At 39.9% G+C, this 10706-nt stretch overlaps 1 protein-coding gene across 2 annotated transcripts in view; it reads right to left on the bottom strand.

Moving 5' to 3' along the window:
* Positions 1 to 1752: 1752 nt before the first annotated feature.
* The window catches only part of rad51 (RAD51 recombinase), a 20465-nt gene continuing 11511 nt past the window's right edge, over positions 1753 to 10706 (bottom strand). For both annotated transcript variants that reach the window (XM_017439650.3, XM_025002396.2), the window contains exons 8-10: positions 6295 to 6424; positions 2539 to 2660; positions 1753 to 2463 (exon numbers count right to left, since the gene is read on the bottom strand). In XM_017439650.3, coding sequence (XP_017295139.1) covers positions 2340 to 2463; positions 2539 to 2660; positions 6295 to 6424 — 376 coding nt within the window. In that variant the 3' untranslated portion in view covers positions 1753 to 2339. The remainder of the gene's footprint in view (positions 2464 to 2538; positions 2661 to 6294; positions 6425 to 10706) is intronic.

Consider the following 10706-nt stretch of genomic DNA (forward strand, 5'->3'; position numbering starts at 1 on the left):
CTTTGAAGCTCCCCCAAATTCTGGAAGCGGCTCTTCACAATGCTGTTAAGGCTGCGGTCATCTCTCTTGGTTGTGCCACATTTCCCCCTTCCAACAGACTTTTTGTGAATGTGCTTTGAAACTGCACTCTGTGAACAGCCTGCTCTTTGAGAAATTTCTTTTTGTGTCTTACCCTCCTGATGGAGGGTGTCAATGATGGTCCTCTGGACAGCAGTCAGATCAGCAGTCTTCCCCATACTTGTGATTTAGTTTACTGAACCAAGCTGAGTGTTTTTCAAGGCTCAGGAAACCCTTGCAGGTGTTTCGAGTGAATTAGACAATTCAAGTGATTAGTTGAATAGCCTACTAGTATACTTTTTCACGATATTCTAATATTTTGAGATAGGATTTTTGAGTTTTCTTAAGCTGTATGCCATAATCAGCTATATTAAAACAATAAAAGTCTTGCAATATTTCAGTTGATTTGTAATGAATCCAGAATGTATGACATTTCATGTTTTTTAATTGCATTACAGAAAATAAAGAACTTTATCACAATATTCTAATTTTCTGAGACAGTCCTGTATATCTGTGAACCTGAATGATAGAGTACATGTAAAATTGGGCTCATCTTATTTACGAAAAATCCAAATTTTGTTAGTCTTCATCATTGTTTATATAGCCCTGTGCCTTTAAGATTACTTTAACAAGATGGTGTGGCTTTTGCCACATCGGCCTGAGCCTTTAGAGCGGCATGTCATATATGTCATTATTTTAGGCTTTTCGGACAAAAGAAAGTGGCATTGTCCGAACTTTATACCTCTTTGCCTCAAAGATAGGAAAAATAAATCTAATTAAAAGAGGAAACAGACTTGATCAGTAATTACATTAACTTCTTCTTAAATGGAGTTGAGCCTTTAGAAATAAATGAAAGAAAGCACATTACCTGTTTTATAAACTTGTTACTGAATTTTCTAATACTGGTTTGATTTCACATAAACATGTGAAATATGCTATTCTAGATCACGGGAAAATAATGTCCTCACATGATATCTGATATGAAGATGAATGAAAAGCAAAACAGAAAATATATAAAAATAGTTATGTAATTGGTGTAGTTCTTGTAACTGAAATTAAAGGGGTTAGGCACAATATTATCACAGCTTAAAATGAAGATTGCAGGGCAATTACTTTCAACGGGCTAGAAAATTCACATTTAAACAGACAGTCCATGAAAAGGTAACAAAAAGTTTTTAATTCACCAAAGGAGGCAATGTGGTGCTTTCTTTCTAATCCTAAAGGAACGTGGTTATTTCCTCTGATGCCTGTAGGAACCAGTCAGTTGAGCTTAAACAGGTCGCCTGTGTGTTTTCTTCTCAGAATGTAAATTTCTTCAAATAACAACAGAACTGACACTGGGGTTTAGCTGTTTCGGAGTCTGAAAGTGTGCAAAGCTTTCTTTTTTTGGGTGAGGGATCTTGGTGTCAGTCTTTGAGAGCTGGTGGAAATGTATATTTGGTTACCCCCCACCCAAACACTCTCTGGCTCCTGCCTAAAGACTTGAGTTCATCCATCTTGTTGTTCAGGGAGTGGACATTTTTCATAACAATGGACGTATAAGTTGGTCTAAAAGTATCCCTCCATTCCACGTTCCTCCTTCAGTTTCTTTTAGCACCAGCCCTCATTCTTTGATGTCTCCTGTTGAGAAGTTCCTCCGTGATGTTGTGTCTTAAATCGGCATTTCTAGCAAATGGTGCTAGTTTAATTCAGTAATTTTCGTTTCAGACTTTTATTTGAAATGAGAAATTTCTGTATGGCTGAAGTAATGCTGAATGAGCTTACGCCAAATACACCCACCCAGACACACGTTCTATGAGAAAACTAAAAGATGTCCTTGAAATCATGAAACAAATTGAATTTAGTCTGAAACATTTGTACAGAAACAAAGACAAAAAAAAAGCAATGGAGCTGAAAGAAAAAAATATTTAACATTTACATGCAGCTCTGTTACATCTCAGCTTGTTTAAAACTTGTTTTACAAAATCACTAAACCACCCCAACAGTTTTCAAATGTACAACACACATAGGTTTTGTATATATATATATTTATAAACGCACACATACATACGTAGATGACAGAGAGAAATATAGAGTAAAAATAAGACAAGTACACAAACACAAATGTTTTCTAAAGATTCTGATCATGTGATGTAATGTGTGCATTGCAGGAGGTTTTAAGCTGTTAGTCTGGGGAAAAAAACAAACAAAAATATTTCACTGAGTTGCTGCAGCAAACAGACTGTCTGAAGCTTCTTCATGGAGAGACAGTGAAAAGAAACAGAGCGAGCAGGCTCCTGCTGTCAGTCCTTGGCATCTCCAACACCGTCAGTGTTGATGGCAAACATGGCCTCGGCCTCTGGCAGGCAGGGGGAGTCGTAGATTTTACAGATTCTGGTCTCTCCTCGACCCTTTCTCAGGTACAGACTACAGAAGACAGACAGTTTAATCCCAGACTTGCATTAGGATAGAGACATGATGTTACTCTGAGGAAAAACCCACCGTGTGGTGGAAGCATGAGCTAGAATGTTCCCTCCAATTGGTTTCTTGGGATCTGCAGAAAACATGGCTGCACCGTCGACCTGTGCCACCACCTGGTTGGTTATGACCACCGCAACACCAAACTGTGAAGACAGAACCCTGTTATCTGTGGTCTTGGAAGAATTGAACAGAACCCATTCAATAACAGTGTGGAGAGGCTGACAGGAAAACAGTATTCTGTATTTACTCATTTAAAAATTCAAATTAATTTTAATTAAAGACATAGGTCAACATGACAACCACTTCCATCCTCAGCCTCCAGCAGATCCGCCATCACAGTTCTAGTTTCGTTGAGGTTTTTTTCCCTGTTAAAATTAAGTTGTTCCTTTCCACTGTCACCTACATGTTCAGGATAAGGGATTAAGTCAAAAAGAATATTTAGCATAATCTTCTGTTTTTAGATAGACAACTTTTACTAATTGCCATTTTGTACTTAATGCAATTGTGTTTCACTATAACTGGACTAAACTGAAACTAGGGCTGCAAGATGTATCGAAAATTTATTATCGAGATATCAGTGAGCTGCTTAGAATGAATCATAGACAATTATATTTCCAGTACCATACATTCTTGTTCTCCTGCTAATAATGAATTTTGTCAATCCAATGGACTCTCGCTGACTTTGATGCAGAAATGTGTCTTTTTTCACAATTGATAATTATCACAGTATTAAACAACAATATTGCTCATTGCAAGTATTCCAATATTGTGCAGCCAAATTGAAACTGTTTTAAACTAATCTGGATTTATGACTTAGATCTTTTTAGGGGAAATAAATCCTACACTTTTTCATACTGAGTACAAGTACTTGCATTGATGACTTGCCAGAACAGAGTACCAATATGAGTACTACTTGCATAAATAAAGCAAATAATACTTGTTTCATAAATAATTTGTGTTACAAATGTAATTTCTGTATTTCTTCCTCTTTGTTGCCAATGTGTTAATACAGAGTTGTATTCTGCAACATATTTTTCTACAGAAGTAATAATGTATTTCACTCATTTTATATTTAATCTCATTGAATCTGGTTGATAACCACATTTAAAAACCCTGAAGTGAGGTATGCCATAATCCTCTCCTGTTTGATGGGGGTGCCTGCAAACCCACAGCCTGATTATTTTTCTGTTGTTGTACTATGTATTACTGAACCAAAACATTAGCTGCTAAGAGAATTTATTAAATGAGGCACACTGCACCATCTGTTCATGTTTTGATCTCACTGCTAAAACGAAAAATTCTATAATTTTGAGAGTTTTCGGTTTTCTTTGATACAAATCACTTGAAATTTTGATTCAAACTACAAAGCATCAGCTTTTACACCCAAATTTGTGATTCTCCCCCACAGAATAACCACCTTAACTTGGTGGCTAAGTACCCCCACAATCCTTGGGGCTATGTTTTCTGGGGCATTAGCCCTGGCAGAATCTCCCATAAAAACAGGGAGGGGATAAGACCAAGAGTGATTTCAAGAACTGTGGAAAAATAGCACTTTCATCAGGAAACTTTACCTGGAAGAGGGAAACTAAGACACCCTCTTTTGGAGCCAGGCTTGTGGGAAAAGCTAGCCAGTAAGCACCTGGTGGTTGACTCTTGGATCATCCGGCTAGGCTGGGCTAGGCTGGGCTGAGCCAGCCCCAAGCAGCTACCTTCACATGGGCCCACCACCTGCGAGGACTGTCATGAGATTGTACAGCAGGCATGGTAGGGTCCCTGGGTGCACTGATTCCTGGCAGTATAAACTAGCTCTAAGGTGCTGGAACTTGTGTGTGAGGTTGAGCGATACCAACTATGCAGTTGGGCTCTCCGCTAAACTAAGCTTTAGCTCTGGAAACCAAATCCCAGAGAGGGGCTTGACTCTTTCCCACTCTGGAGATGCCCAGGGGATACTCATGTTATAACTACACCAATAAACACAAAAAATCGTCTGGAATATACTTCCATAGGTAAGTAACCCTACAATATACAATTTTGTGAGAACATAGTTCATAGTACATTTAGTTTAGATTTACCATGTGTCAATACATTTTGAAAGTAGTTTTTCTGGATAAATTGACTATGTTCACACTGACACTTTCTGACTTAGCCGCATTATACATTTCTTGTATAAAAAGCAGTCTCAATCACCAAATTTATGTGATTAACTGCTGCTGCATGTCTAAGCAATAATTTGGATATAGAATTAAAGTGCACATATCCGGATTTCTCTGAAGCTTTAGCTCCTTCCAGTATGGATCCAACAACATTATTGTTGTTTTTAATTGTCTGACATGTTTTACTTTTACACTAGCATTGTTGCTATATTTTTAATCCATCTATATTTTAATCCATCTGTCCAATACACATTCTCCTAATTTCAGCTTCCCTGCCAACTTCTGGCTCTCCAATGGCTTGTTCAGGTTTCATTGTATTAATTTCTTGCAGCTGACATGATTTTAGACCAGTGTGTTGAATTTTAGGAAGATCTAGTGTATAGTAAAGACTTGCGTCATTTCAAAGACGGCATGTCTTCTCATTGACATGCGTTGGTTGACATTGCTCCCATTTTGGTGGCCATTTTAAATCCTCCATGACATCACAAATTCTGATTAAACAATGAGCAGGAATGCTCTCTCTTTATTTTTAACTCTTTGGGACACTTACAAATCCTTGGCTGAGCACATCAGTGCTGGAGTTCTCCAGTGAATGAGAGGGTCGCCTGTCTGCAGCTTTGTTGCAGCTGCAGAAGGGAAAGTATAGTTTATGATCATGCCCTGAACAGTGGTTTAGGTTATCTGGCCTTCTTGGAGTCTCTGGATGGTGTCCTGGAACGGGTGCCATCTAAGGATTCTTTTTCCTGGGTGACTTCAATGTTTATATGGGCAATGGCTGAGTCACCTGGTCTGAACCCAATCAGAAGTCTATGTTCTGTTCATAGACTTCTGTGCTAGGCATAGCTGTCCATTAAGAACACTATGTTTGAGCATAGGGTGTGTCCATAAGTGTACTTGGTACCAGGCTATCTTATGCTAAAGCTTGATGATCAATTTTGTAATTATGTCATTACAGCTGCAGCCCTATGTTTTGGACACTCAATGTAGAGACTGGCCGAGATGTGAGACACTACATGGTGGTGAGTTGGATCCAGTGGTAAGGGAGGCTGCAGGGCAGACTTTGAAAACCCGAATGAATTGTGAGGGTGAACTGGGAACATCTAGCAGAGCCCCTTGTCCCTGAGATCTTCAACTCACTCCTCTGAGAGAGTTTGTTCCAGGGGATATCAGGAAACATGACCCAGGGTGGCTGAGAAGTGTGATCCCTCAATAACTAGAGCACACTCTCTGGTCCCCCTTTTTTAAGAATGGGGACCACCACCCTGGTCTGTCACTCCACAGACATTGTCCCATTCCTGTATAGAACACTAAAGAAAAGTATTTTGTTCATAGACAGTTACTATGAAAATGAGATACTGTAGCTATTTCTCAGTGCTGTTAAACTCTTGGAATGCTACATTGTTTTTTTTGTTGTTGTTTTTTAAACATGTTATATGAAATTGCTTGTGTTGAAAGTGTTTAATTTTGTTCCTCTTCTTGACAACTTCGCTGGACATAATTTGCAGTTCGCTTTATTTCTGTTACCATCACTCACATCGAAATACCTTCACACAGCTTCAGTACCTTCAGTAATCCTGTTCTCTTTTAGAGCAGATTCAGACTGTAGGTGGCATCAGTAAATTACCTCGTCTGCCAGCCGAAGCAGCATGCGCAGAAACCGACCCAGGTGTCCTTGTCGGGCTGACAGCTCCCCTCTGCCTGAGTAGTCTGTTCTGTACAGTGCTGTGGCGCTGTCCACTATCAGCAGAGCATACCTTGAAGGGGGGGGGGGTTAGAGTTTTACTTCCATTCAACATTTACTGAAAAATTTGCTCTAACATGGAAACCCAATGTATCCAACCAAACCAGATCCAGCAGGTTTTACAAATGGTAAACGGTACTAAATATCCACTACAGCCTAAAACCAGACAGAATCCTCGCTGTAGTCTAAACTGGGCCAAATCTCTGCCTGTCTGTTCTAACCTAAACTGGATCAAATTCATACCATAACCTAAACTGGCTAGAATTTCAAATTCCAAATGCATCACCACAGGAAAAAAGAGGAGCATAAAATGATTAATTTGCAATGTTGCTCAGTTTCAGCTCACCTCTGCCAATCGAAAAACTTTTTAAGCTGAAGCAGTGAAACTACAGTTTTCATTTTGAAACTGATTCTAAAGAAAAAGCTTGATTAGAAAATGCTGCAGCAGACAAAAGCTCCTTAGTCAAAACCTTTCCATGTTGTCTGCTCAACAAAACTTGAACTTTTCTCATATTGTGTCTTGTCTATGAATGGTGCACAGCAGAGATATTTCTTAATTGATGTCTTATTGTTGAGCTTAAGGATGAGCAGCAGACTTTATTGTTCCACAAATAGTTATTGGTGCTGTTTAGCTTTAACTTGTGCCCAAAGAAGAGCTTTTTTACACTGTATTTGTGTCCTAATACGTCACTTCTTTTGCATCCTCTGTCTACTGTCTCCTCTGCAGTGTATACAGATAGAATCGACAATAATAAAGATAGATGAAGAGCCTCCGCCTTCTCCAGTTGTTCATAATTGAAGTCAAAATGTCAGTTTTTTGGGGGCTGTCATGCTGTATTTTTGGAGCCAGTGTCTGGGCACTAGTGACATGCCCTTCTAATTCAGCAATAGACTATTACACTGTCAATCACAGTGTAACATGACCATTTTTTGTGTAACAATTAAAATAATGATCTGAAGTGTATTTTTATTTTGTAGCCAGGAAAATGTTCCATTTCTACAGTGAATGGCGAGACTTAAATATTGTTGACAGCCACTGGGGGGCACTTGTCCTTTGTGGCTTGAACTTTTGTTTTCTGGTGCTGCCTGTAGTTTTTAATTCTGCAAAGGTACAAAGGCTTTCCAGTGTAGTGTCAGAGAATCATATGTTCTATATTCACCTGTATCATTGGACAGCAACAACTTATTTGTTGTCAGTTTACCATCTGTGATTCTTGTTAAAAGTACAACATTTTCTGCTAAAATTAGCTAAATGGTTATCTCATACTTGCCAGTGATCTGTACAAATCATCAGGGTGACGAACCAAACTTTTCAAACCTGCTTTTCCAATGAATATTAAACAATGGCTCAGAACAGACGTTTTCATGAACCGCAGTGACTGCAGTCTTGCTTTCCAAAAGGTGGAGTCAGCTACTTTCCAACACACCTAATTTCTGTCTATTCTTAGCAAACCTACCATTATTATTTGAACAACATTCCTCAAACACACAAACAACTGTTTACAACTGTCTGGATCTATGCAAGAAGTTTATTTGAGACCCAAAAGTAAAATTTAACATTTAAAGTGAAGGTAGTGACCTTTTATCTTTACTGTAGATGTGCAAAGTGGGGTAAATAATACACTGCACATTGCATTGTTGATTCAACATTAGACCTACTTTGAGGCCTTAGCTGGGACTAACATGACCACAAACATGCACACGCACACACACACACTCAAAAAACAACATAAGATTTAAAAAAAACCTCTTAAATGTACATCACCTGGCTGTATGCCTCAAGGTCTTTGTAACTTTTGAGTTCTCCCTTTCTCCTGAGACTTTAGGAATAAAGGTCTTTGCAATATAATAGCAGGGTTTCCCCCAGTGTATTATAAGCCTGGTGGTTCGCCAGGCTTTGGTGACCCGGCCGCCAGGCTAAGCTTGCTTGTTTATTATAAATTTTTTGATACACGTTTTTTTTCCACCCGCACCCCCAAAACTGCTACCTTTATCTACCTCACAGCGCGAGGGTGCGCGCGCCAACAGTGACACAGTTGCACTGTCCCCGCCCCTGCGCGAAGGTCCCGCGTCGTGCACTATTTGTAACTTGGTGTGGACCGCGTGCGCTGCGCTCCGTTTAAAATGGATGGTTTTGGTGCTCTAGCGGAGCTGGTTCGCCTGTATCAGCATTTATATGATCTCTCTGAGAGATGATATACTCATGGAAGGAGATTACTGCTGCAGCTGATAAAGAAGAGTGTTTATAGAAATATTAGTCCTATGATGGGTGAATCACAAGTAAAGCAAATAAATCAATAAAGTCAAACTGAATGCTTTAAGTTTAAACATCCTCTCTGTATCACAACCAGAAACACAACAGCTCTTCCTCCTGAATACGTGCAGCCATATTTGATGTGAAACTATCTGCTCTCTTCTTTTAAAGTATTTCCACTCGTTACGTAGCGTACTGTCCCGTCTTTTTGGAGAAAACTGCACAGACGTAAGCGCATAGTATAAACACCTGCACCACGCGCTGTTCACGGAGCCCTGCGGGACTCTAATGAGCTCTGAGGCCGAGCCTCCTTCAGCTACCTGGAGTTAGCAGGCCGCTGGAGCCACGGCAATAAACATGGAACGAGCGGGTTTAACTGCAAATGGTCAGTTGAGCCAAAATTCAGCGTCTGGCTTTACAAGACTGAATATGCGTGTTTTGTAGTTAGTGAAAATATTATCCATGTTTACCAGTAAAACGATGCTATTAAATCCATCAAATGTGACTACAATTAGGATTCAAATTAGGTGCAAACAATTTGTATTTAATTTAGTTGTATTTTTAAAAAGTAAAGTATTTCAAAAGTGCCTTTTAGTAAAACCGTAGTTGTCTAAATATTTGGCACAAATATCTTAGAATATCACATAATAAATAGCCATATTTTCAACTTTGCTGTCAACTTTAATCTTTTTCTTTACTAAATCACAGAGGCCGGCGAACAGCTGGCAAATGGCCACCTACCACCAGGCTTAGCCTCTTTTCTGTGATGTCCTTTTTACGTTGTGTGTGGGGCGGAGTAGGTGATTCAGCTGTAGCTGTGCATGGCGGAATAAAGCTGCTAAAGCGAACAAAGTGGAGTAATTCTTACTGACCAACATTGGTAGCAGAGGATGGTTAGTAACTACAGAGCCATACGAAAGCTGGAAGAATGAAGTCGATATTTGGACAAGAGTTACTTATTTGGAGAAGAAAAAGCAAGCGCTTGCTGTCGCCCTGGCATTGGCAGGAAGAGCGCGGGACACGGCGATGGAAATACCGGTAGACGATTTAAATAAAGACACTGGAATGACCACATTGTTGGCTAAACTAGATGATTTGTTCCTAAAAGAGGAAAAAGACAGAGTTTATGAAGCGTACACGGCTTTTGACCGGATCATGAAAGAAGCGAACGTGTCGATGGCGGACTATATTATTGACTTCGAGCAGCGTTACGCACGTATGAAAAAATGCAACATGGAGCTGCCCGACGCAGTTTTGGCTTTTAAGCTTTTGGACACCGCGTGTTTGGATGTGACAGACAGGCAGCTGGCTCTAACAGCATGCTCAGATGTAACGTTTGCGTCAATGAAGTCCGCTTTGAAGAGAATATTTGGCGAAAATAAAAAAGGTGCAGCAGCAGAAAGTATCAACCAAGAGTTTGTGTTTGCAACGGAGCAACGGCGGCAAAAGGGCTCGTCCTGGCGGCAAAGTACCCGACAGAAAAGTACACAGCTAAACACTCCACAGCCCGGTACTAACCCGCTGGATAAGTACGGACGCCGATCAAAATGTGCAGTGTGCCAAAGTACTTTTCACTGGGTCAAAGACTGTCCGCACAAAGCTGAAAGTGTCAAAATTACAGAAGATGCAACAGATGTTGATGAGTGCAACATTACTCTTTACACTAAAGAGTCACCAACAGATGCAGAAATATTCATGACAGAATGTTTTGGCTCAGCAATAATAGATACTGCTTGCACTAGAACAGTCTGTGGACAAGAGTGGCTGGACAACTACAGTACTGTGTTACAAAAGACAAGTGTGAAGACAATGAAAGAGACAGAAACACAAAGTCACAGACCCTTCAAGTTTGGAGATGGAAAAATAGTCTACTCCATCAAAAAGGTAAAGCTACCTGCTAAGATTGGCAACACAAAATGTAATATAGACACTGAAGTGGTACCGGACAATATTCCACTGCTGCTGAGTAAAACATCATTAAAACGGGCAGGGACTGTTTTGGACATGGAAAAGGACAGTGCAGTGATGTTCAACCAGCCTG

Source organism: Kryptolebias marmoratus, linkage group LG17 (genome assembly GCF_001649575.2).
Source record: "Kryptolebias marmoratus isolate JLee-2015 linkage group LG17, ASM164957v2, whole genome shotgun sequence".
Taxonomy (NCBI): Eukaryota; Metazoa; Chordata; class Actinopteri; order Cyprinodontiformes; family Rivulidae; genus Kryptolebias; species Kryptolebias marmoratus.